This window comes from Sminthopsis crassicaudata, chromosome 4 (assembly GCF_048593235.1).
Source record: "Sminthopsis crassicaudata isolate SCR6 chromosome 4, ASM4859323v1, whole genome shotgun sequence".
Lineage (NCBI taxonomy): Eukaryota > Metazoa > Chordata > Mammalia > Dasyuromorphia > Dasyuridae > Sminthopsis > Sminthopsis crassicaudata.
Genome location: NC_133620.1, coordinates 456,478,288 through 456,506,239, shown reverse-complemented (window position 1 = coordinate 456,506,239; position 27,952 = coordinate 456,478,288). Strand labels below are relative to the sequence as shown.

Here is a 27,952-nt window from a genome sequence, read left to right as displayed (position 1 = left end):
GATAGAGAACATGAAACTGGTTATAGGGAACTATGGTCAAATAAGGTAAACAATAATGGGAGATGTAATTAGAGACAGGGACTCAGGCTCCCGTGGGGGAATTAGGCATGCCAGATAGGTGGTAACCAGACAGGTTGTCCCCAGCCTGTAGGCAATCAGGGAAAGACTGGCCACTGATATCTGTTCTTGCAAGAACCTGAACAGAAATCTTTTCCTGGCTTTTCCAGCAGCTTTTTCAAGCAGCAAGGCTGCTTGTCTCACTCCATGAGGAGCAAGATGACTTTTGTGTTGTCTTCCATCCATGTCTTCCAACCACTAAATGGTGAAGAGTGGTATGGTCTCCAGCAATGCTGGAGGGACTCCACAGACCCCCCAGAGTGATCTCAGGTCCTCTCTCCCCTAGCAACAGAGTACCTGCCTGAAGGCATTACCAGTTCTGGGCAACAAGAGCTTGCCACAAAGCAACCAAGAGCAAGGACTCCCTCACTGGCTTCTTCCTCCCCCCCCTCCCCCCCCCCCGGGTTTGAGTGATAGGAAGAACCCTAAACACTTCATTTTACACATGAAACAGCTGAGACCCAGAGAGTGAAGTGACTTGTCCAAAGCCACAGGCCCTGGACTCTCTAGGGAGGGGGGAGGGGAGATGAATGCTGGCCCTCTGGTTCTCAGCTCTCTTCTCTGTGCCATTGTGTCCTCTTGGATGAAAAGACAGCAAGTATATGAAGTGGGCTTTGTTATAAAATCAAAAGTCTGACCCTGTCTCATCATGATCCTGCCCCGACTACTGTACTGACAGGGCCCTTCCCTACCCACAGCTCAGGGCTTGGCTCTGTTTCTAACCCAGTGAATCTCACTCAGCTGCTCTCATCACCCCTACCTCCAGCCACTGAACTTTCGAGGGCAAATGCATGGAAAAAGTCCTGAACAAACATCTCTCTAGACAGAAAGTCACGGTGTTGAAAAGCTTCTTACAAAATACAGTTAAGACTAACTCTTCCCACTGAGAAAATCAGCAATGATTCTATTTGAGACAGACTCAATTATTTAGCACTGCCAATATTTTGTAAAATTGCCAAAATACAGTGTTTCCTTGTGTTTGAATTTAGTTCAGAAGTTCATAAAGTCAGCCTCCCTCTTAGAGTTAGGTTTAAAAGTTTATTTTCCCTATAAGTCACTTTAAATAAAAGAAAACTTATTTCTATACCACTAGCTGCCCTTAGAGAAATACCAATAGTTAAATCAATCACCCCACATTCCTGATTTCCAGCCAATCATACTCCACATGGTTATGTTTTACCCTATGTAAATTTCAGGGAAATGATGGAAAGCTTTCAATCATTTTATAAATACACTGGTCAGAACAATGGAAAGATCTGTGTTAGAAGTCTGCTTCAAACACTAATTAGCTATGTTGACAGTTAAGACTTTTTAAAAAGAGGCATATGCATGGTGAGAAAAAGAGTTGTTAATTCATTTAAAATGTTCACATTGGATGTGAGCTTTCCATTTAAAATTTAAAAGAAAAATCCTAGCAACAATAACAACAAGAATGCTCCTAAAAAACTAAAAGCCTGAGAGACAAATGCAAAAATATTCAGAATGTTACGGTAATGATCTGTTGAAACATACCCTCCACCACACACCAAGAACTCGCTTGAAGCCCGTCTGCCCGCAGTTCCCATCGGCATATCATCTGAAAAAAAGGAAAGAAAAAAATCAAAGCTTAAAAAGTAGCCCAGTCTTCAAAGCCATTCCCCTGCGTGACAGAACGTCACCCACAGTGGCCATTTAGCAATGTGGCTTTGCTATCTCCCATCCTAACTCACCAGGGCACTACCCTCTTTCTCATCCCCAAGCACGTTCTCAGGCTCCCCCAGGTCAGTCACAGCAAGCTTCAAGGACAGAGTGTGGATCCAGAGCTCCTTCCCATCAGCACAGTTCTAAAACATGCCCTTCCCAAACCCACCTTATCCCATCCCAGTGAATAAAAAATGTATTTTAAAAATAAATCTATAACACAACATATAAGTCTTCAAGAGACTCTTTTTACTCAGGAAAGGGCAACTGGCAGAATGAAAATCCAGTGGAAGTTCCTTAAGGGAAAAGGCAATCACTAAAGCCTAACATCCCCATGGGATCCTCACTAGGACCCAGGAAGGGGCCACTCCCCTCATTTACTGATAAGTCAAGTGAGGTCCCAGCCCAGGCCTCCCGGTCCAGGCCTTACTTGGTCCAGGCTTGGTTTCCAATGGCTCAGAACAAGTATAAATAGCAATTGTTTTTGTTTGGGCCAGAAATCCTAAGGGTCTCACCCTCCCATACTGATTTGGAGTTTTTTGGTTTTTGTTTTGTTTTCATTAGATAAAAGAGGCCATTCTTTGCCTTTACTCTATTGAAGGCCTCTAATCATTGAATTCGTGCTGTCTCAGGCTAAGACCCATTAAGGAACATAAAAAGGCCCAGGTCTTCCCCCTGCATCCAGGGCCATCTCCAATCTCTAGGCTTCTATGCTGATGTGGACCCTCTGTGGCTTCTTCTTGGCATTTCCCAATCAAGAATCCCTGTGACTTGTCCTCAATCTTTGTTAAGCTAGCTGGAAGAGAACTGAGCCGGCTACTCCTTCCTCTCTCAGAACACTGGCATGAAATGACCAGCATAATAGACAAGATCAATCTCAGTCCCAGATTCCAATCTCATAAGAGGTGAGGGACCACAGCTTTGAAATACTGCCCACATTGTCAGCCGATGTCCTTGCTTCGGTTGGTTCTGCCTAATTGTTTTCCTTAGTGGGGTATAAATCTAGAAATGAGTGACATAAAAACCAAGGTACCAATACTTTTTTTTTTTTTTTTTTAAGAAAAGGCATAGGACATGTTTAATATATGGTGGATTACTTATTGTCTAAGGGAGAAGGGTGAAAGAATGGAGGGAAAAAAATTTGGGACACAAGAAGGTGAATGTTGAAAACTATCTTTGCATATATTTTGAAAATAAAAAGCTATTATTATTATTTATTTGGGGGGGGCTGAGGCAATTGGGGTTAAGTGACTGGCCCAAGGTCACACAGCTAGGTCACATTTGAACTCAGGTCCTCCTGACTTCAAGGCTGGTGCATAAAAAGCTATTATTAAAAATAAAATGAAATAAGAATTTAAAAAGAAAAAAGGCATAGAGATTAAGAATATACAAGGGAAAGCATCTTTCTTTGTATGAGGGTCAGAAAATTAGATAAAGCTGACTAAACTACTTTAACAACACAGATAGGTAAGTGGGGTTGGTTCAGTCCTGAGCTAAAAGAATTCCAACCCTATTCAACTAAAGATCTTCTATTCAATTCAACTCTACCCACCAGCTTCATTGGGAGGGGGAACAGGCCTCCATTGCAGCCAAAGACTTCCTTATAAAAATGGCAATTAAAAACTCATTTCCTTGAAGAGGTTCTAAACATGCCACGCCAAGCTTGCTATGCCAAGGAAACCTCTACCCACTGGAATAATATTCTTTTCCAGTGCTACCCTCTCTTAAACCTTACTTATAGCTCTCTGTCAGGATTTCTAACCTTACTTCCCAATGTCTAAAATCAACTTCTTTTATCAGTCTAGCCTTTTCAGGTTTGTAAATTCCTTTACAGAGAATCTCTGTGCTGCCAGAAGGGGAAGGGGGAGGGAGTTTCCAAGGGGCTGCAGGGGAGCCAAACCTCTCCATCTGGTTCTGCCACTAGACCTTATCATTTAACTCCTGACCACCAGAAACTCTAATCTCATTTTGGTCCCCTAAATCTAAACTATCATTTGGTTCCCTACAAAAGGGAACCCCAAAACCTAAACCTCATCATATTTTTGGTTCCCTAAAAGGGAACCCCCAAAACTACATGTCCTCATCACCTGAATTTTGTTCTCAAACAGCAAAAACAATGGGCCAAAAATTAATACATCCAGGGAAAGGAAAAGATCAAATGAGAAAAAAATGCATATATCAAATTTGTTAGAGATATGGTATCCAAGACACAGATAATAGAAATATAGGTACATATATACAACATATACATGTGTGTGCACATGTATATATTCACATACACACAAACACAACTCAAAATATTCTCCAATAAATAATCAGTTCTCAAAAGAATTGCATACTATTAACTATGAGAAATGCTCCAATTCACTAAAAATAAGAATGTAATTTAAATTAACTCCAACATTTTACCTCATATTCAGCAAACTGGAAGAGAGGGCAAAATATAGGAATAATCAATATTGAAGAAGTTGTGGGAAGATAGATACACTATTGCCTTGAGGGTGAAGTATGAATTAGTACAATCATTTGGGAAAATAATTTGTAATTTTTCAAATAAATAACCAAAATGCGCATACTGAGGCAGAGAAGCCACTACTAGACATATACCCCAAGGAGGTCACTGCAAGCAGAACCAAGAAAACCATAAGAGGCCTGCAACTAAATGCTAGGAAAAGATGGCCCTTCCCACTCCTCTGCAGAGAAAAGAAGTTATTTCTGTGTGGAACACAACATAGATTTCCTTCAGATTTTTTTCAATTTATCGACTGGTTCTTCGAACTCATTTTTCTCTTTTAAAAATACTCAGCGTCATATGGAATGGCTGTCTGGGAGCAGAATAAAAGGAGACACTTAGGCAATACAAAAACAAAATATAGGAATAAAATTTCTTGTCCTATGTGAGAAAGAAGACAGCAGGTCCACCCAAGCAGATGCCATTATAACCACCTTAGGTGTAATCTTGGTTTCATTTACAGTGCTCACTTTGGTATAATCAAAATCATGCCTTCCTAACTTATCAATGAAAATATTGAACATAATAGGTCTGATGTTTCCTGAATACATTGTGTTTGAGATCCCTCCTCTTGATATCACATATCATGAAAAGATATTTAATTGCACTAACAAAACCACACTAGTTGGTTCCTGATATCTTTTGCTAATTTAAGGGGTGGTAGTGAGGAACAAATTTGTAAAGCACTTAGCCCAGTGTCTGGCCTATAGTTAAGTGTTCTATAAATACTTATTCTCAAGGAAAGGAAAGGGAGAATAAGTATTTATAGAACACTTATGCCCTTCTTTTCTTTCTCTTTCCTACTACTTTATCTTTGAACAAAGAATAAAAGCATTGTAATCATTTCCAAACTTTCCTTCTACCTTCAGATCACAGACTAACTTTTAATTGTTAGAAAGTTAACAAAAGTCTAGCCTGATAAAGGAACAATTCTGAACAGCTAAAAATCCATGAATAAATCGATAAATTGTACCCTGGAATAAGATACAGCATCTTAAGAACTGTATGAAACTTTAGAGACCACTAGTACAATAGCTCACTCTGGAGATGAGGAGGTGATCTGACAAAGTACAATAAATATTCAGATACAGAAACTATTTTTAAAACAAGATATTCTTCACTGCCCAAGTGGAAAAAATACTCACATGAATGATCTGATGAGATGTTATGGGGAACTAAAACAAAGTCATCTGTGTCACAAGAAGAATTCTTGCTGCTAGTACTGGCAGAATCTTTCGACACCTGGAGATAATTAGGAGGGCCCAAGGGTGGCGAAGATAGGTTATCTTCCTGAATGTGCTGCATATCTGGAAGAGACTGAAGATGAAAAAATTTAAAACTAGCCCAATTACTACATGCAAGCAACAATAAACAATAAAACTATAAAAATTCTTAATCTTTTCACAAAAAAGAGGAAAGCAAAATTTTTTGATACAAGTTAAGATTTCATAAGTTCCTATTTTAAAAGTTTTCCACTTAAACTAAAGTTATCTTTGCTATCTTTAAAGGGTTCTAAAAATACAATGATCAAGCTGGGCCCCAAAGAAAAGATATGAAAAAAATATATGAAAAGAACCTCCAATTATCGGTGGAGGTGAGGAGACATGAGTATGGAACACTGCAGGTGTTTTGTTGAACTTTTGGCTTCTTCACACACACACACACACACACACACACACACACCCCTTTATAAGGGATAACAAAGGACATTGAAAGAAGGACAGGAAAAAAATATATTAGGAAATACAGATATAGGGGGTAAATTATAAATATTATAAAGTTGACAGGACATCTTCAGAAAATTTTATGTAGCCAAGGATTTAAAACTGCTTCACCATAAAAGAACTAAACTAAAAGATACATTCAGAATAATAACAATGTTTCCAAATATAAAATGAAGAAATGGAAATTCATAACCTTGGGATGTTTCAAAGAATGGGTAGAGGAAAAGGAACAAGGACATTTAAAATTACAACCTTTATCCATAAGAACATAATCAAAGCTCTTTGGAAAGTTTTTCCAACTATGTTTTGAGAGTGAAAGGAAGTTGAAAAGGTTTCAAGCAACCAGCAAGAGATCCTAACACAAAGCAATACAGCCCAGGTTCCACAGGCAGTTATTTACCCGATTCAAGAATACTAATTCTAATAGAAATTTTATAACATACTAAACTAAACTTCTGGATTAACAAGTTTCCTATAACTGATTTATTGCCTAAATTGCCCAATTACCACTTAGCTCATTCTAGCAGGCAAAAATACTTGAGTCGTTATAACTACAGCATCATTGATGGGTCAAATCTTCCAGCCACCCTAATCAAGTCTGTAGGAGACCTAGGCTGGTCATACACTACAGACACAACTTAGTACACTGGTTGATCTCTCTCAAGGGGTGCAGCAGCACCTTTCCTACTAGCCCAGTTAAAAGTTCTGTGTAGTCATTTGGCCTTGCAGACCTCCAGGTTCCTCAACCTACTGATGTAATATAGCTTCTTCAGGAGATAGCAATCATTTTAAGGTTCCCTGGGGGCTTCTATTGTAACAATCTGTCAATGATTCTAAAGTCCTCTGGCTTTGGAATCTGTGAAGGAAACGCCTTCACCCAACCTAAGAATACTATTGTTCTAACAATCTGTTTCTGAAGTCTTCTGGCCTCAGGATAGTCCCACAAATCAAACTCCTGAGACAATAGTGAACAGACCTCTCTTCAGTTCATAGCTGACTGTCAGATAATCTGTTGGTCAGTGATAGCCAAATTCCAGAGACCACTTCTTGGTCCTACCTCAGGGTCATAAAATTAGCATATCTGTAACATAGATAAATGTGTCTCCTAGCTGGTTTCTTTGCTAAATTCTCTTGGAATTCAGACTGCTCCAACTAGCGTTACAATTAAATAAACTTTGCCCCTTGAGTAGGAAATGGGTTCTGCAAATTCTCTTCAGACACTTGTGACACCGGTCTGTGACCCCAATCTTTTGGGGTCTCTTCCCAACCTCAACACTATCTCTAGTCAAAGCCTAAAACGTTCCCTTTTTAGTTCATCCATTCTCTCTGGGGCACTCTAGGAAGCCCCTTTCCCAAAGCATTTACTGAAATTCTTGCTTACACTTGGGGACAAATGAGGCCCAGATTGAGACCATTCTAGGCTTCTTTGAGGAGCTCAATGTCATTGAAAAGAAAATTCAGCAAGAAAGGTATCAGGAGGGTTGAAACCCAAAAAACAGCAGAAATCAGTAGGGTTACTAAGCTTTATAATTCAGTTAGGAGCTGTTGTAGTAGTAGAGACAAAGGAATGGTACAAGGGGATTCCAGGTGAACCCAAAAGCCAAGCCCCATCTAGCTACTATTCTACATGTCCCAATTTCTCAGAGTGACCTTTGATCTGAAGTGTCTTTCATTTTGTGAAGCAACAATTCATTTCCTTATAGGAAAACAGGTTTCTCTGAAATAGATTCTTGTGTTTTTTAACATAATAATTTGGTAGAATTGTTTTAGAACAAACCTTCCAAAGATGTCACATTTCAGGAAAGGAAGTACAATGAGGACTAAGGGGCAATAGTTGGACTAAGGAATTTTCATCAGATCTTACTCTATCACGTCCTGAATAAGACCTGGCTCTGCTTCTCGAAAAGGTCTGAGGAAAGGAGGGGAAACCTTCCAAACACTATCAAAGAAGGCAATAGCCAAAGCCTATTACTTTTACATTTGCATGTTAGCTTTTAAGCATTAGAAAATGCTTGACTAAATTAGAAGACAACACTGCCCAATTCTTGTCAAATGTGGTTTTTTTTGTTCCTCTTTTAAAAATACTGAACCCACAAAACTTTCTTAGGGTATTCACAAAGTCAAAATATTTCTACAATAATACTGAAATTATTTGCTTATTAAAGTATTCCTCCCTTTTCCAAAGAACAAAAAATGCTGGGCCCATTAATCCAATTTAACATTTATTCATTCTCTTCTGGGGACATAAGGCATTGTGTTGAGATAATGGCCTGACAAAAATATGGTCCCTATCTTGGAAGAGCTTACATGGTTTTCCCCTGAGACAATTAAGTTTAAGTGACTTGCCCAGGGTCACACAGCCAGGAAGTGTTAAGTGTCTGAGACCAGATTTGAACTCAGGTCCTCCTGACTTCAGGGTTGCGGCTGTTCTCACTGTGCCAACTAGCTGGGCCTCGCCTCTTTTTTTATTCCAGTTTATTCCCCCCGCACTGCCTTCTTGCACCTTCAAGTCCTCTTCTGCTCAGACAAAACCCATCTCCTCCAGCCTTATACCTCCAAGCCAGGGCCCCCCACTGGCTCTTTCCATCCAACAGTACCTCCCCCTGACTTCCCTTTCTGCTTCCTGGGCTCCTTCATTACACCCCCCCCCCAATAGCTAACCACATTACATTAAAATAGGACCTAACGCCCCAGCTGGCTCTCTGTGCCCATGGACCAAGGCTCAGCTTCACTAGTGCCGCTGATGGCCCAGGACAGTAGGGGACAAGAACCGCGGCATGGTTCCTTCAGCACCAAGATGGCCGTCGCCATGATGGTGAACCTCAAGGTGCTGTTTCTGGCTGCAGCAGAACCTCTGTCTCTTTCCAGCTTGAATTGGGCAAAAAAGACAAGACCACAGCCTAGATAGAGCGGATCCAGGGTAGAGCCGGAGTCCCTGGGACATACAGGGCTCTGAAAACTCCCAAGGGTGGCCCCCAAGCGGGGGCAGCTGGAAACAAAGTCCGACCTGGGGGAAAAAACAGGACTAGTGGCCGGGGGGCGGGGGGAGCTATGGAGCCAGAGCAGCTAGAAATCCTAAGACAGGCCGGGGCAGCTGGATGGCGCAGTGGATAGAGCCCCAGCCCTGAAGGCAGAAGGACCTGAGCTCAAAACTGGTCTCTGGGTGACCCTGGGGAAGTCACTTAACCCCAATTGTCTCAGAAAAAAAAAAATTAAGAAAGAAAGAAATCCTGCAACAGGAAAGAGGATTTGGTCAGGATATTTAAGTGATAAACAGCCATGGAGATGAAGACGACCTGAAGCTGCAGAACAAGGGAGACAAGTCTGGGCAGAAACAATTTTATGGGGACCAGTGTTGTTGGCTCAGACTATTCCTGAACCACTGAGAATCCTATATGACACGGATGGCTTAATATGAATTTACAACAGCTGTTACAGACAACACATGTGAAGGTAAACCAGAACTCACTGGTGGAGAAGCAAAGCGGCAAGATGGAGAGCTCCCACACGAACTGCCAGAGACGGAACCAGCATAGATGGGCACTGGCACTGGGCAAGCTAGAGGAGAGAACAGAGGAGAGAGGTCACTCACTTTTACACCTGAATTCTCTAATAGAAAAACTCTGAAAATTGCTCCAACTTAGTGCTGTGCTTGTCTAAGAATGGAGCACATTTTTCAGTTCCTCAAAACAAAAAAAATCAATTGGGATGAGGAGGGAAGAGAAAGAAAACTTTCTAATGAAAAATCTGAATATCTATTACATAGTGCAGAAGAACCCCTACTGACACCTAAAGAGAAGTTTCCACAAGACCGTGAGCACTAGGTTTCCTTTGGGTGAACCATTCCCACGCCAGCATCATCCTACTGAGTAAATGCAGCTACTTACATTTTTTTACTGGAACTTGTTCAAGAAAAGGATGGCTAAAAAATGCTTCTGTAAGACAAAAACACAAAAATTTTATCAGACAAGACAATAACTATAGTCACATAAAGCAGCTAAGCTGTAGGACTCCTAATATTTTGGAGATTACAAATAGTGCTAATGTATAAAACAGATTGTTTCTGATTCTTCAGGGATATGGGTTTTTTTCCTAAATAAATATCTTTAAAAAAAAAAAAAAAAGAGTATAAGAATATTCCTGCTCCAAATTTTAAAAACAAATATATAGCAGATTTGCAAAAATAAAATAGATTTTCCATCAAAAACAAAGTTTTTGTCTCTAAGGTCTTTTTTTTTTTCCTTTTTTTTTTTTTGAGGCTGGGGTTAAGTGACTTGCCCAGGGTCACACAGCTAAGAAGTGTTAAGTGTCTGAGACCAGATTTGAACTCGGGTCCTCCTGAATTCAGGGCTGGTGCTCTATCCACTGCGCCATCTAGCTACCCCTTCTAAGGTCTCTTGATCACAATTTTTCTTCTGTCCATTTTTAAAACTCTTGTTTCTATGGAAACCTTAAATTAGATCTTAAGTTAGAGAGTTCTGTAAACCTTTGTTAAAGAGTGGTGAGAGTATCATTGCTGCTTTTCACTGTCTAAATGAAAAGGGCATTTGGCAGCTGAACTGTCTAATATATTCTCTTCTATTCCAGCTCAGTTATTTTTGCGGTTGGTTTCACAATTTAAACAATACTATTCTCCTTAATTTTATTCATCCAATTAGATGCCTTATAGTTTCAGTAACAGAAACATTTCCTTTTTTTATTGTTACCATACATACACTGTAGCATCCACTGAGAACAGATCCAAATAAGAATATCTAATTGTTAAATTGGGATAATGCTTTATGTAATAAAGCATTTTTTAAACCTCTTACAAGACTTACTAACTTCCACCTTGCAGGACTTTCTTGCCTTATCTCCCCTGCATGTTCATTTATGCATCTGTCTCTTACACATTTCATTTTCCTCACAGTATCTAGCTAGCAATGTAAACAATACAGACTTTTTAAGACAAAAAAAGAACTGCAAAATGAAATCAGAGACAGAGTAATTTCACTGTGTGATGGATAATTAACAATAACAGAAAACAATCTGAGCTGTACTTTTTATTTGCAAAACAGGTGTAATAAATAGGTCAATGCACTCTCCAATAAGTCCAAAAACCCTGAATACAGAGAATTTTATGTATCTTAATACAATTCATCAAATAAGGCCAATTAATTAAAAGAAAACAATTAACCAGGATTAAAAATTAGATAATATGATTAAGGACTTTCTACATTGGGAGGGGAGAGCCAAGAGGTCCCTCCTCCCCACATATCTGTAATTCAATCAAAGGAACATGGAAATAATGACTTGACTGACCAAGACAGGGCCAGTTTTCAGATTAAACATATAGACTGTTTGAGATGTATAGTTGGGAGAAAATTCCTTACATCCGTCTTCAGATCTGACATAACCTAGGTTATTAGTTAAGAGTCTCTGAACAACAGATTGAGTTGGTTCAGCTTCGAAGGCACACAGCCACACAAAGCTAGGTTCAACAATTTAATGAAGTTACCTCACAATTCCCATAATTGAATAAATTTTCCTACAAGGCAAAAATTGTACTAGACCTATAACTGAATAGAAAAAGAACTGAGCTCCAGAACTTAATTACAAAATATAGTCAATGTAGTTCACTCAATGTCTATAAACTGTAGAAGACATTATTTCTCAAACTGTGCTACATAAAAAACTCTGAAACATCCCTTGTATATTTTTAAAATAAATATATGTTAATAGGTATTAAAAATAATACAGGATTTTACTGCAAAAATTATGCTAAAATCTTGTTAAATTGTGGAAAGCCTCGAGAACCTCTGGTAGAAGGAATTTTCAGCAAAGAAGTTCCTTCTGGCACTGAAGGTATCTGTTCTATATCTTGTTATTTCAGAAAGCTTCCTGGGACACTGGGAAGTTCCATATCTCTCATACAGTCACAAAGCTAATATATCTTGGAGATGGAGCTTTTTATCTTACTATGTTGCTAGAATCAGTTACACAGATTTTGTTTAACTGTTTTTCTTTGTTATAAGGAAGAATTCTATGAGGAATTACTGAGAAGCAACTGATAAAACAAAAGCATCAACAAAATATTTTCTAAAACCACTAGAAAATGCAGTTTTCATTATGAATACATAACCCCAATTTAGTCATTTCATTCTGAACATTAGAAATTGCACACTAAAAAAAAATTTTTTTTAAATTGTACAACATACGCACCAAAGTCCATTCTGTCCTTTTGATTTCTCTGAAGCAAACCCAAGAGAAGATTGGCCAAATATGGTGATGTTTCTCTGGGAATACTATGAGAAAGGGGGGAAAAGATATTGAGTATGTTAGCTAACTGTAGGCAGGCAAAGGCCTCATTGGTAAATAGAAAGTTAGAAAAGGCTTGGGGCTTGGGAACTGGGAAGGAGACCAGGCTACATGTTACACATATTGAATTTTTTTTTTTTTTTTTTTTGAAGCATTGATTGTGCTGATTATTTCTCCTTTATTTTCTTCTTTGTGGGCGTTATTTTTTGTGTGTGTGGGTGTTTTAAATTAATTAATTAATTGATTTTTTTTTTATTCATTTTCCCAAATTATCCCCTCCTTCCCTCCACTCCCTCCCCCCGATGGCAGGTAATCCCATACATTTTACATGTGTTACAATATACACATATTGAATTTGAAATCTCTACAGGACATCCATTTTGAAATATCCCAAGGTTGTCAGTGATGTGAGACAAGAACTCAGAAGAGAGACTAAGGCTAAATCTGAGAATCATGTGAATATATATGATAAACAAATCCATGAAAACTGATTAACTGAATTTCTTCAGCAAAATTATAGGCCCAAATGACAGTCCTTAAAATTAATCTGAAAATATGAAGTAAAAATAAAATTCTCAATTTCCAAGTATTTCAGTGTAACAAGCATACATACCTAGGAATCAAACTTCTGTTTTTTTCATAAAACATCCTCAAGTCTTGTGGACTATTGGCCTATATGTGGAAAAAAAGAGGAAATGTTAGTTTTCTGGAGATCTTGGAGCAGCCTTCTTTTTAACCATCACAATAGCCAGGTGTTAAAAGTCCAAAGTCTTTATTTTCTCCTTCACAATCTAGTTTCCTTGCCTGGGGCCCAGGCTAGCTTTCTTAGAGCCTTTCAGACCGGCCTTGGTCTCAGTGGGGGAAGTGCAGGAGGCCAGCCACCAGGAGCCTGACCAAAAATGGAATGGACTCTGGCTGAGTTTGTCCCAGTTTATATGCTCTACACTGAGTATAAACCAATCATTATATCACTAGGAAACCATTATTTGTTATAAGATTAAATCAATCATGCTGAACTTAGAGAACTATTAAGCACCATGCTCAACTAGATACCATTCTCATCAATTCCACTGAGTCAACACCTTATAAGAATCCTTACAGGAAGTTCTGGCCCATAACAGGGGGAAAAGGGGAAAAATAGCTAATCAGTCTCCTCATCTGACAAAAGGCTTAAAATCTTTTTTCCTGGAAACTAAGTGAATGCCCATCAGTTGAGAAATAGCTGAATAACTGATGGTATATGAATATAATAGAATATTATTGTTCTATAAAAAATGATAAGCAGGATGATTTCAGAAAAGCCTTGAAAGACTTACATGAACTGATGCTGAGAGAAATGAACTGAACCAAGAGAACACTGTTCATAGCAAAAACAACATTATCAACTGTGATGGACTTGGCTCTTCTCAACAATGAAGTAATTCAAAGCAATTCCAACAGACATCCACATCCAGAGAGAAGACTGACTATGGATGGAAGTATGTTTTCACCTTTTGTTGTTGTGGTTTGTTTGCTTGGGTTTTTTCTTTCTCATGATCTTTTGCCTTGTGATGATTTTTTTTTTTTTTTTTTTTTTACATAATATGACAAATACGGAAGTATGCTTAAAAGAATTCCATATGTTTAACCTAAGTTAGATTGCTTGCTGTCTTAGGGAGGGAGGGGGTTAAGGGAGGAAAGGAGAAAAATTTGGAACACAGTTTTACAAAAATGAAAACTATAACATATATGTGGAAAATTAAAACACTATCGAAAGAAAAAAAAAAAGAAATTGAAAAAAAAATCCTTTTTCACACCTTGGATCAATAGTAATCTTACTATAAAAGCTACCCAGTCTGCCTGGTAACAGATGGTCCCGCTGCACGCAAGCTTTCTTGCAGGACCCCTGAGGGACCATGACCCACATCCCAATTGTTCCTTTGCCTTGGCCTACTAATTTCACAAGATGATCCCTCTTCAGATAGTAAGTATGGCATAAATGCTGGTGACAATTAAGAGGATTTAGTCTCTGGCTCCAATTTAGACAACCAGTATGATCTCTGCCACCAGAAAACTGGGGCAAAATGATTATCTATCCAAAAATAAATATTACATGAAGAATTCAGGATCAAGATTATGACAGTCATACTTAAAAAGTATTTCTGGGCATTCTTTAATGAGCCTTTAAATGAGAACAGGGAAAAATCCAAACAATTTTTTAATTAATACTTAATGCCTGAATAAATCTATCCCACCTTACATTCAGTCTTTTCCAGGGATTAATGAATGTGGAAAATTAAATTTATATTTTACTAATTACAAATCCAAATCAAGCTACCTCTTGGTCAAAGTTACCACTACCTCTACTCAGCACCTAACTAACCTCCTATCCCAGCCCAGACCCTCGTTTTGAGCTATTTTTTTAGAAATGTGTAACAAATTTTTTAAAAGAGCATTTCCATATATAAAGCAGAACACAGAAGGGAATGTGAATTCAAAACTGCAGTTCTAAATTTGATTCTTTCAAAAAAGTATCTAACATATTTCAAATATTGCTTCCGGTTAGCTATGGGGAATCTTCAAAATGTCTCAATCTTCTTCCTCTTCTCCAAATTTCCCAATCCAAAAGAAAAAAAAGACTTGCAACTAACAATCAATCAAACAAAACAGATGTACAAAGTGACTATGTTGGAAAACATGTCTCTTTCTATAGCGTGAAGTCCATCACCATTCTTGTCAGAAGATGGCTAATGTCCATCAAAAGTCCCTCTGGGAACAAACACGGTTTGTCATTACATTAGTTGGAGTCCCCAGTTCTTTCCAAAATGCTTTTCTTGGTTCTCCTCCTGTTTGTCTGCTTCAGGTCACACTGCCCAGCATCCTCTGACATTCCCTCATCACTTATCTATTAGACTCCCACATCAGGATTGGCTCAGTCATTCCCTAAAAGAGAAGGTACCACTCCTCCATCCCCCAGATTCCAGTTCTTTTCTTTTCTTTTTTCTTTTCTAATTACCCTTCAAGCACAACCCCTATCTTCACTTATGTCTACTGCACTGATGTATTTATATCCCAAGCTCTGTATGTGTAGTTCTCCCAGGTCCACTTTTTGGGTCTTCCATGCTGCACCAGTCCCTCCTTTGGCTCTCCTTTCGGCTGTGCCCTCCAGAAGGCCTCAGCCCAGAGCCAGCCCCCAGCCCCGCTACTCCTTCTGCTCTGCAGGATCCCTAACTCTCCTTCCCCCCAAAAAAATGTTCACCTGACATCACTCTAGAGCCCTTCCCAGCTGCTCCAGCTACTTGGAAATGCTCCAGTTTTCTATCTCAGCTCCTGCCTAGGTTTAAGGAGGAACGCCCAAGTTTTCTGGTCCATCTCTCTTCTCTCTTGTCCATGATTTCTCCTCCATGAGCATACTCTCTTCTTCGTCATAAACTTCTCCCTTCTGCTTTTGGCAATACTTTATTCTTAGCTCCCTCATGAGATCTCTGAGAAGCTGCCAGATTGTGGTTCTTTGCTATTTGCTAGATAGCTGCAGTATTTTCTTTGTTCTTTCAAGAGGTGATTGGTAGTTTTTATGTTCACTTTGCCCTTTAATAGATCTGGACAGTTTTTACTTAAGAATTCTTGAATATAGTGTTCTGACTTTTTCTTTTAATCAAGGGAGTCATTAGACTCTTAAATTACCTGTCAACTGTTTTCCATATGAAACACCTCACATTTTCTTCTATTTGTTGACATCTTTTGATTTTGTTCTACTATTTTTTGTCTCATGAAGTTAATGGTTTCTCTTTGGTCTATTTCAGTTTTCAGAAAGTCTATTATTTGTATACAGTTTATCACTTTTTTCCCCCCTATACTCTATGTTCTCCTTCCACCTCTTTGTTTTTTATTTCATTTTCAAAATCCCTTACTTCATTTCTGGGTCGTAGAGTACTTGTGAGAAACCCATTTTTCTTCCAGTCTACTTAAAACTGTTACAAATTAAATCTCTGGCTAATTTCTCAATGAGTTTCTTACACTTATTTGACCCATGAGAATTTCAGATTTTTGCTAAAGGAGAAATGTCAGAGTTGGTCATTCTGCCTTCATTCAAGCAGCCATTTTGTCCAAAAATCCTGGACCCTTTCCTGTTACTCCAGCCTAAGAAATATAAGAGCTTGGTTTGTAGAGTTCAGCTGGAAGGGGCGGGAGGAAAGGCAGGAGAAGTTTCTGATAAGCATTAAGTCATTTTTTCCCACTCAAAAGTAACCAAGAGTAAGAACTAGTCTGGCTTTCCCCTCTAACCTCTGAGTACAGACAGCACAACCTTCAGGACAGAAGAAGAGAGCTTGGGAATAAGATGAAAGACTCCACCAGAATACAAGGTCAATCCAGAGCCCAGTAGTCAAGAAACTGTGCTACCTGAAAGGGGGGCTTTCCAACCAGGCACTGATAGATCACAGTTCCTATGCTCCATAAGTCAGCCTTGGCATCATAGTGTTGAGACATAATAACTTCAGGAGCCTAGACAGAACAGAAAAATCCAGAAGGCACAGTATTAACTAGTACAATATTTATTTCCCCTCCCCATCACCACTAAAATTATAAAAAAGTTTAACATTTTTAAGGATGGTATCAAGAACTGCCTATCCATCTATGAATTATTTGTCTATTTTCCCCAAAAAACTGTAAATCCAGAGCCAGTTCCCCCTACTATTTAGCACAGGTTAAAGTATCTGTCCTTAAGTCACGGTTAGTTTATGCTTAAAAGTCAAACTAATTTTTTAAAAAATTCTCTTAAGTAAAATATAGTCAGGAAGTTAAAACTGTCTCCCCTCTACCCCAAAAAACAAATTTCCTAATCACATCAAATATAAATTACTCTAGGATTATCCACTTTTGAGCCAACCAAATTCTGGGTGCTGATCAGCACAAAGAGCAAGCTGGCTGTCAGGTTATAAAGCCCTCTGATAGAGCTGATCAAAAGGAACATTAAATTCAGTTCATGTCAGGGAAGCTTGAAGTTGTAAAGGAAGAATGCTGTACTGTAGATGCAGTACATCGTATACCAAAGGATCTTGGAAGCCCACTCTCAGACACTGTAAATCCTCAGATAAGGAGAGAGGGAAGAAGGCTAAGATCCTAGATCTCCACGTGTGGCCCAGAAAACTCCCACCTAGAGGACTTGTCTTGGATTCCAGGAATGCCTTTAAATCCAAGCTTATTTTTCACATCTAAAGTGGATACATTTTTCTAACTGTCTCTGAGACATTATTAAATGTAATGTTCTAATATTATCCACAAATAAGCTACATGGAAAGACACGAAGAAGAAGAAAAACCTGTTCTGAGGTTGAGAAAGTGTTTCAAGGTGCTAAAAAATTCTTTGTTTTGCTTTCTAAAGCTATTTTTAGTCATAGCATCAACCATGTCTTGGATGTATCTTCATGAAGTTTTCATTTTAGAAAACTGGGGAGATCATTTTCTAGGGCAACATTTTTGTACTGACTCCTATTGTAAAGTTTTGTTTTACAGGAATTCAGTTTACGACCAACTTTGCTGGAAGGCATCTATTTACTTAAGTGAGAAATTACTCACTGAGCACTATTAGTTTGCAATGTTATATTTATTCATCCTATACCAGAGTCTATTAGAAAACTAAATGCATAATTTTTATAATCACATCCATTCATTTATTTCTAGCTCACATTACTTATGATTTACAGTTTTAAACAGACAAGACTACATGACTCACCATGTACATAGGAGAACCACAGAGTGTGGCAGCCATCATGTTACTATGCAGATAACGAGCAAAACCAAAGTCCGCTATTTCAAGAAATGAGAGGAAAATAACAAATGTTTTTCACATTTACCAAAATTCTGTGTTTCCCAACCCAAACTCCTAACCGAAAAAATGTCTAAATTCTCTACTTTTGATATTTCTGCCACTTACATAGGGTCTGAGAACTGGGAAGATACAGAAGGGAAGGAGGAGAATAAGGAGTCAGATTTTTAAATGTCTAGACCGGTAAAAGATGGACTGGCAGTTGTAGTTTAGCATCATGGACCTTTTGAATTTTAAGGAAATGAAAACAAGTTGGTGGAAAACATCTTACTGAAAATGGTTGATAAGTGGCCTAAAAACAATTAAAAAGAACAAAAATTTAATCCCTGAATCAACAAACCAAAAAATAGACTGGCATCAGCTGCATACACTGTGGCTCTGCCAATTTTGGGGGTAAGGAATACTATTCTTGGCACCAAGAGAAATTGAACAACTATGTATAAATCATTCATTAAAAATGTTAAATGTCGTATTTCTTGTTAAGGAATTTTCACTTTTTATTTTTTTCCAGAATCCAAATGTAACCTGGGCAAGATTAAAGCTGTGTAAACAACTGCTGACAATTCCTATTATCAGTAAGAAAGCATAATCCTGCTTTACAACTAATCACCTCCAGCATTACAAACCAAGTGCTCCAAAAACATCTGATGTCTACTTAATGATTTTACCTGTTACATGAAGGACTCTCAAAATCTAGAGGGAATGAGCTAGAAATAACAAAGGGCCGTTACAGCTCTATCCTTCTGTAATTAAATTAAACCTGCAGCTAGACAAGAAGTCTTGATGGACACTCAGAGAATGTGATTATGATCTGTTTTGATGCTATGTGCTCAATATTCAGAGTTTTAACCTTAGTGTCTTGGGAACCAGCAGCAGGAAGAAAAGGAGGCAATCTTTCATGTAGTATCTTAAAATTTGCCAAGGAATTGACACACTTTATCCCACTGAGTCTTCATGGCAACCCTGAAGTCCAAATATTTTAGTTATTATCACTTTGTTTATGGATTAAAGAAACTAAGGTTAAGAGAGAGGAACTGACCATACTCATACGCTCTCTCCTGACTCCAGTTGCTTTTCAAAGTAACACTGACTCCCTGAGGGAGAATTTCTATCCCAAGAGCCAAGAAAAGTGCCTATACTCAATAAGAGTTTGGTTACAACTCTTGTTTCAAAACAACATCAACTTTACCCCTTGTTCCATCACACGGATCACAATCACCAGAGACTAATTTTCAGGGAAACATTTCCATTTACCGATTTTGATGCGAATGCCACTGACACTTGACTTTCTGCGACTGGCGTAAGACAGTAAGATGTTCTGGGGCTTAAGGTCTCTGTGAATGATTCCTTTACTGTGTAGAATGCGCATGGCGGCTGCAATCTGATGCAGAAACACTCTGATGGTGTCTTCGCTGAGAGTTCCTTTAGCTGTTGGGAAAGCAGTTACATAAATATTTGTACATACTTAACATTCAAAGCCAAAACACCATCTGCATACACTGATTGAATTATCAGTAGTAATAGGGGAAAGGATAACTAGCAAAGCCACAGATGCTAATTTTATTCAGTAGACTCAGACTATCATCCTCTAAAGAACTGATTTCAATTAGTTAGGTCAACCAAGTCAAGTTTTCATCTCTTATTTTAACTCCCTATCTCTGGTGAAGAGGGTGGGGAGAAGGGAAAGAGAGGCCCCAAAGGGTTACTCAAAAGGCCTAAATAATCAGGCACACAGAAGTGACTTATTCCAAGATAAATCTTATTATATGTTAAGTATATTCATTTTCTCCCCCCCCTGAGGCTGGGGTTAAGTGACTTGCCCAGGGTCACACAACCAGGAAGTGTTAAGTGTCTGAGACCAGATTTGAACTTGGGTCCTCCTGAATTCAAGGCTGGTGCTCTATCCACTGCGCCACCTAGCTGCCCCTGTTAAGTATATTCAAATACATTTATATTTTATAGCTAAGTGGATGCTTTCTTGACACTTCTAATTAAACTTAAATTATACTTTAAAGGCAAATTACAGCCACTAACCACACCATGGAAAAAAATTCCATTCCAGAATGACTAGACATTTTCAGTAATTTTCATGTTAGTTCCCTCACAAGTGTTACTACATGGAAAGCAAAGTGTGGTCCAAAGGACCAAATCACAGCAGGATACAACCAGGATATGAGCCAGGCCATATCTGAGCTTTTCTTTCAATGTAAAATATTTTTTTTAGGAACCACTTTTAAAATTGCAGTGTGAGCAGTGACACCAGCAATATTCAGCAATCACCAAAATCAGGACTTATTTAATCTTTTGTTGATTGCCTAAACTTAAAGAAATGTTGGGGAAAATATTAACAATGCAAATTAAACTGTAAGTATGTACAAACATACTCCCCCTAGGAGAGCCCACTTATTAAACATGCACCAGTGCATCCTTGCACTGCTCTAAAATACCACTTGAGCTCAGAGACTACAGTCAATCAGCAGACTGCAGGATATTAATGACAACTGACAACTCTTGATACCCTAGTCTGCATCTATGTCTACAGATACACGCCTGTCTGTACTACTGGTGTGCAAGCTCCTAGAGGAAAAACTTTTTTTTTGTTTTGGCTTTGTCTCTGTGTCCCAGAGTGCTTAGTACAAGGCTAGGCACACTGTAGGTGCTTAATAAATGCCTGCTGATTAATACTTTCTCAGAGAGACCACCTATCAAGATTTTGCCCCAGGGGCCGCTGAGTGCTTACTAACACCACCTTACAAATACTGTCTGTGAGAAATGAGGGAACCCAAGAGCTGTAGCCCCAGTGGCCACTAGTGAGGAAGCAGAGGAGGGCTGCTGGGGTGACCTCCGGGATGCTCAGCTGCTACATTTCTGAGGAAGCAGAGATTCTCTCAAACAGACGTGGGGCTCCCCCAAGAAGGGAATGAGAGGCAAGCTGGAAACAGGATAACAGGAGTCAGGACTTCCAGGGCCGAGAACCGTGCAGATCTGCACTGAGGTGGCCCTGGATCCTTTGTGGTTGAGGCAGTTGGGAGCAAGGGCAGGAACAAGGGGGAGCAGGGATATTCAGAATCCCTTTTAAAGGCTTACTCCTGCAAACTAATGCTCTAATTTCAACTGTTCCTCCTCAGGTGGAGAAGTACTGTGAAGCAAGGGGGCCAGGAAGGACTGCCCCAAGATCATGCTCTCTTTGCCCCTTGTCCATTCTATCTGAACCTCTGGCTGGCTTTTTAAGGGATAATAGAGAACAGGATGGTCTCCATGGCCAGGACACCAGGGCTCTTTGGTTTAACTACTTGCTAACTTTATGTCATGCAAGAATATTTTCAATACCAGCTCTATTCCCTTCAGTATCTCTGCCACCATATTTTCCTCCTCCTCCTCCTCCTCCTCCTCCTCTCCCCAGGCCTTGGAAATCTGGCCTCTCAGATCTCCTGTCATTTTTCCATCACTAATCCAAAGCAACTCTGTGTTATAGTTCCCTTATCATGCTCTAAGGTAATAAGGCCTTCACAGAAAATTTATCACTTCTTCCTCAACATTTAGCACAATATTCTGTATCGAGAAAGCATTTAATGCTTTTTGAATGAATTTGTAAAGTGCTTTTAATTTTACTCAAAAAGTTATTTACTCAAAAAGTTACTTATAAAATTAAAAACTTTTTGAGTAAAGTCTTTTGTCTTTGAAAGTTTTTGCTAATGGCTGCAGTATATCATTTTTGAGAAAGAAAATACAATTTAATTTTTCTCTCTCCCATAAAGAATGTTACTAATCATTACTGAAACATATTCATATGCAGAGCCATAAACACTATCAAATATAAACCTATACAGATAATTTATAAAATCCAAAGTCAAAGTTTTGTAACCATGACAATCTTAAGTTGCTGCTATTCATTTAAATTAAAAAACAAAAAACAGAAACAGAAACAGTAAATGTCAAAAAATAGTTGTGTTTATTGATTACAATACCTTGTAAATAATCTGCCAAGTCTCCACCATTGCAATACTGGTTTTTAAAAAGAGAAAAACATAATTAAAATCAAGGGTATTTATTCAATGGTTATTCAATACACTACCAGGAACTAATTTTTAATTGGACTTCTATATAATTTAATAAATATCATCTAAAACATATCCAATCTGAGACCCACAGTGTCAAAAATCCAAATATTACTTATGACAATTCAACTGTGCTGTAGTGAATTATTCATTTCAATTATCAAAATCATCTCATTTGCCCACATATTCTCAAAGTACTTATCAAAGAAATTCCAAATCCAATTAAGCAGACATTTATAGACTACTACATACCTCCATCACCAGAAAAACAGAATTGGGTAATTCCTAAAATAAAACATAATAAATCTCACTTAGATAGATGATCAAAAGCCAAAGTCTAAATTATGGTTATTGTTCTCAAAATAAATTTCAGAAACTGCTTATCAAAAATTTAAAGACTAAATACTAATATTAAACACTAACTCTAAAGGGAGAACATTTGCTAATATAAATGCCACCAATGGCTAAAGTTATAAGCATCTCAAAGCCCAATCAAATTTCTTCTGATTTAATCAAAAAAGGAAGGCAATTTTAGATATTAAACACAAATTTGATACCCTTTGATTATGTGGTACATGAATGCAATTATTACTGAGCTATAAAAAACAAAAAGATATGATGAAAATGAATACTTCCAGAGAAGCATGGAAAATTTACATGATCTAATGCAGAGTAAAGTAAGCAGAGTCAAGAAAATATACATAATGAATGATAATGTATATGGGGAAAGAACCTTAAACATTCAAAAGTGAATGTTGCAAAATTATGAAGAACAAGCATGGTCTCTAAAGAAATAGGGGAAGACATACCCTCACCCCTCATTCCTTTTGCAGAGGTGAGAGCCATGGATATAGAATATTTGCATATATTTTCTGATTTTTTTTTTTTGTTATGCTGGTTTTTCTTTTTTTATTTCTTTAAAAAATACCATCATAGGGAATGGCTCTCTGAAAGGAGGGCTGAAAGGGAAATTGAGATAAATTTTGAAACTGAAAAATAAAGGATATCAATACAAAAAGAATCTCAACATATACATATATATATATAAACTTCATTTTTCAAGATGTTAAACAAAAAAACTTTCCTGAACCATGTCCACATGTTTTGTTTTGTTTTTTTGCATCCACATGAATGCAATTTTCAGACAGTTCTGCTCTCCACAGAAAGTTGTTCCATTATAAATCAATTCCAAACATCTATAAATTTAAGTCCAGGAAATTGCCTGGATAATCTTAGTATCCCCAAATATCCTGTGAATTCTCTTAATAGTTAATCCAGTTAATTAACTTAGCTCTCAAAGGTGTCATAGAAAATATAAGAACAGACTGACTTTGGGCACTATTTGATTTTGACAACTTGATAGCAATCTCTTCAAGTTCAAACTACTACAGATCTGGGTTAAGTCAGTTCAAAATTTGAACTGCTGACTTCTAACTGTTTTCATTTCATTCAATACTTTCAATGGCATTTTTGGGACAACTTAACTAGACTTTATCTTTAAGCTATGAATGATGCAATTTGGCATTTCCTCCAAGCAATCACTGACTTCATCATAATCCTAAATTTAAATTTAAGATGCTCCACAGTAACAGTTCAGTCCATGGAGTATGTAGTCAAGCAGCGGGCAAGATGAAAATGCTTAGAGCTTTCAGCAAGCACAAGCCTAAATACAGGGCAACTAGTGGTGTTACAGTAGATAGAGCATTCGTCTTGGAATCAGTTCTTGAGTTCAAACCCAGCCTAAGACACTAGCTATGCTAACCTGAGGAAGTCACTTAATCCTGACTGCTTTAAGAAAAAAAAAAAAAAAAAATCACCCAGTATAATTCTAACCATAGGCAAGAAGTCAAATTATCAAATGTAAATGTAATCAACTGTAAATTAAGCAGAGAGCAAAAAGAATGTTCACCAATGTACCCTTCTGAAATGACTTTCTAATTCCATTGAGTACAAATATGGACCTCATCAACCACACTTGCAAGTTGACTATAGAGATTTGCTTCCAACTGTCAAACATTACAGCAGAAACAGATTTCTATAATAATTGATCCTTGTTAAGCAAACATACATGTAACAATGAAATGGCTGATTAGGTCAGAAGTTTCCATTTGCTAGAACTTCTAAAAGAGGTTTTTGTTTTTTTCCTTTATGAGTCTTTCAAGTACTAAACCTATCATTTGCTGCTAAAAAAAAAAAAAGGTACAAAACTGACAGCAATACACCACTATTCCTGAAAGTTTATAAATTCCATATACTTCTTAGACAACTTTTCTAATAGTATTTTCTTTTAAGTAACGTAAAATACTACTTTACATTCAAGTATTTCACAATTATGAAGAACTTGGGCAATTTTGGGATGCCACTAAAATGTAAGAATTTTCCACAAATACTGGCTTCTCTAAGCCTTATCTTCCATCCAAGATAATTAAAATTTCACTAAACTAAATTCCTGTTTCAAAGCTAGTAGAGGAACATAAATCAACCTATACATTTAGAAAGGTGACAAAGAAGAGTAGACCCATCACAATAATTCCTGACAAATAACGATGAATGTTGGAGGGGATGTGGGAAAACTGGGACACTGATACATTGTTGGTGGAGTTGTGAAAGAATCCGGCCATTCTGGAGAGCAAATTTGGAGCTATGCCCCAAAAGTTATCAAACTGTGCATACCCTTTGATCCAGCAGTGCTACTACTGGGCTTAATCCCAAAGAAATACTAAAGAGCAGAAAGGGACCTGTGTGTGCAAGAATGTTTGTGGCAGAAGCTGGAAGATGAATGGATGTCCATCAATTGGAGAATGGTTGGGTAAATTATGGTATATGAAGGTTATGGAATATTATTGTTCTCTAAGAAATGACCAGCAGGAGGAATACAGAGAGGCTTGGAGAGACTTACATCAATTGATGCTGAGTGAAACGAGCAGAACTAGGGGAACATTATACACTTTAACAATGATACTGTATGAGGATGTATTCTGATGGAAGTGGATTTCTTCAACATAGAGAAGAGCTAATCCAATTCCAATTGATCAATGATGGACAGAATCAGCTACATCCAAAGAAGGAACACTGGGAAATGAGTGTAAACTGTGAGTATTTTTTTGTTTTTCTCCCCAGGTTATTTTTTACCTTCTGAATCCAATTCTTCCTTTGCAACAACAACAACAACAACAAAATTCGGTTCTGCCCATATATATTGTACCTAAGATATACTATAATATATTTAATATGTATGGGACTGCCTGCCATCTAGGGGAGGAGGTGGAGGGAAGGAGGGGAAAATTTGGAACAGAAGGGAGTACAAGGGATAATGTTGTAAAAAAGTTATAATTATAAAATTATTTAAAAAAAAAATTCACACTGATACTAAGACCAGTGATCTACGCAATAGGCCAGGTAGCTGCTTCTAACAATAGTACTCTAGAACAAAGTATATAGCAATTTATTATAAAATGAAAAAAGATTGAAAATTAATGGACAAAATCTTGATGGAGGCAGAAAAATAACTAAGAAAATTATACCTTACACAGCAAAAATATTCAAATGTTGCAAAGCAAGTTAAACTGGCTGTGCGGCTTGAGATTATTTGTGATAAATACATCAGAAGCAGATTTTGGATAGCTTGGAATGCTTGGAGCTGTTTATATGGGATCCTGTAAACAACAAGGAATGTTTTGGAGCAGGTGGGAGACAAGGTTAGATTTATGCATTACTCTGGCAGCAGTGCAAACAATTCACAGGAGAAGAGTCTGGAAGCAGAAGGAAGGCCAGTAAGAATCTGCAATAAATAGTCTCAATTGGTCTGCCTAGAACTCAGGCCAGAACTGGAACCTCAACTCAAATGGCTCTGGGGTATCTCAAGCCTCTGGAAGGCAGACAAGGTGGGGGTCGTCAGCCTCCAAGCTAAACATATCACACATCTTTAATGAGTTCCTGCGGGACTTTCAGTAAGTTCCTTCCCTCAGTTTCTTTTTCTATAAATTAAGGGCCATGACACATCTCACTGGGAAAAAATGACAGAGAAGCAGTCTCTGATGAAGAGACTGCAGAAAAGAGGCACAATTAAGGCTAATTAATTAATAGAAATTAATTATTTCATTTAATTAATTGGTTTCAATTGGGTGAAAGGCTAAAGCAGCTGTTGTACATGAATGTCCCAGCTAGTTTCGCTGAAGGATCTTTTTCTCATCCTTTCATTCTTTCTTACAAAGCAGACTTGCGGGGCAGACATCTCTCCTCCTTTGAGGTACATGCCATCCATTTCTACTGCCCTTATCAAAATCCTCACAGCCACTGTCTACACACTACTAAGTCACTTTCCTTCCTTCCTCCCTCAGATCCCTTTGGGTACCTGCTCCCAAGTTTTCTCTCCCTCATACTAGGGGACTCAACATATGTATTGACTCTCCCTCTGACATCATAGTTCCTCAACCTCATCACTTCCCATGATATGAGCTATTCCTCCATCCACCTCAGTCCCACACAAGGCTGGTCAAATCCTCCATCTGGCCATCACCTGCAATTTTTCTGAAGAGCTTGCTTTTTACAAATTCGCACTTATCTCCCCCAATTAAACTGTAAGCTTCTTGGGAGCAAAGACTGCCACTTGACTCTTGTATCTTTAGCACAGGGTCTGACACATATAGGCACTAGATAAGTATTTTAATGAATGTGATAAGGAAAAATGGCACCAAGAAAACGAATGCAAGTTTCCTGAAGGCAGGGCCTAGTTTTTCAGTAGGGAACTTAATAAATTTTTGCTGGATGGAAGGAAAAGAAGGGAGTTAGATCACATAACTTCTCTTTCACCGCTTCCATTCAGAAGTTAAACCTATCAAGACAGAGATGAATCAAGGCAGAGAGAGATAAAAACCACTTGAAGCCTGAACTAGAGTAAAGGCAGTGGGAGGAGAGGAGGAACTAAGAAATTTTTGGAAGTGGACCTGGAAACCAATTAATTACATATGAAGGGAAGAGGTAAAAACAAATTTGACTCAGAAGATTTCAGGCCTGGATGCCTGACAATCAATAATGCCATAAAGAGAAAAAGTTTGTGATCTTTGGTAGGGACCCAGCAGAATCTAAGCACCCCGATCCAGCTGGTACTACTCATTTATTTTCTCACAGAAATATGGGAATGGGCTGGAGTTGCAGAATGAATGACATGGCCAAACCTATAAGCCTATTCTGACTGTGCCTATTTGTGGCAAAGGTTTTGTTTCTTTTTTTTTTTTTCCTCAATGGGAGGGAGAGAAGAGAAGCTAAAGAAAGGTTTACTAAAATGGGGGAAAAAAAAAAAAAATCACTGAAACATGTTTCTGAAATGCAGAAAAGAAAGGCCAGAAGCCATCAACTGAACATCTTTAGAAGTAATGTGTTGATTTTATTATATATTTATATTATAGATTATATTATTTTCCTTATATAAGGAAAAATGCAAGCTACACATTACAGATCTGCAATTTCACATACATTCCCCTTTCTTCAAAACCATGTATACAGAAACATGTCTTAGTTAATGCTTTTTAAGTTTAAAATGTTTTAAACTAAGAAAAAAAAAAATCAAAATTCTTTCCTTTCTCTTCTGATCATCTCAATCCTACACATTTTAACATCCACTCAAATGGTGCCATCTCCAGTCCAGACCTTAATCTCCCCTTTCACTGAATGTATCATCCCTCACACTTAACCTTTATCATATACTTTCTTGTAACTTTTTACTTGACTTAAGTATGCATTTTGTGTCCTGCAATAGA

At 38.0% G+C, this 27,952-nt stretch overlaps 1 protein-coding gene across 1 annotated transcript in view; it reads right to left on the bottom strand.

The window, feature by feature from the left end:
* The window catches only part of ULK2 (unc-51 like autophagy activating kinase 2), a 63,240-nt gene that overhangs the window by 22,862 nt on the left and 12,426 nt on the right, over nucleotides 1–27,952 (bottom strand). The window contains exons 4-14 of the mRNA XM_074263911.1: nucleotides 22,446–22,478; nucleotides 22,104–22,140; nucleotides 19,390–19,563; nucleotides 18,043–18,116; nucleotides 16,711–16,812; nucleotides 12,944–13,002; nucleotides 12,235–12,317; nucleotides 9,921–9,968; nucleotides 9,503–9,591; nucleotides 5,455–5,626; nucleotides 1,630–1,693 (exon numbers count right to left, since the gene is read on the bottom strand). Coding sequence (XP_074120012.1) covers nucleotides 1,630–1,693; nucleotides 5,455–5,626; nucleotides 9,503–9,591; nucleotides 9,921–9,968; nucleotides 12,235–12,317; nucleotides 12,944–13,002; nucleotides 16,711–16,812; nucleotides 18,043–18,116; nucleotides 19,390–19,563; nucleotides 22,104–22,140; nucleotides 22,446–22,478 — 935 coding nt within the window. The remainder of the gene's footprint in view (nucleotides 1–1,629; nucleotides 1,694–5,454; nucleotides 5,627–9,502; nucleotides 9,592–9,920; nucleotides 9,969–12,234; nucleotides 12,318–12,943; nucleotides 13,003–16,710; nucleotides 16,813–18,042; nucleotides 18,117–19,389; nucleotides 19,564–22,103; nucleotides 22,141–22,445; nucleotides 22,479–27,952) is intronic.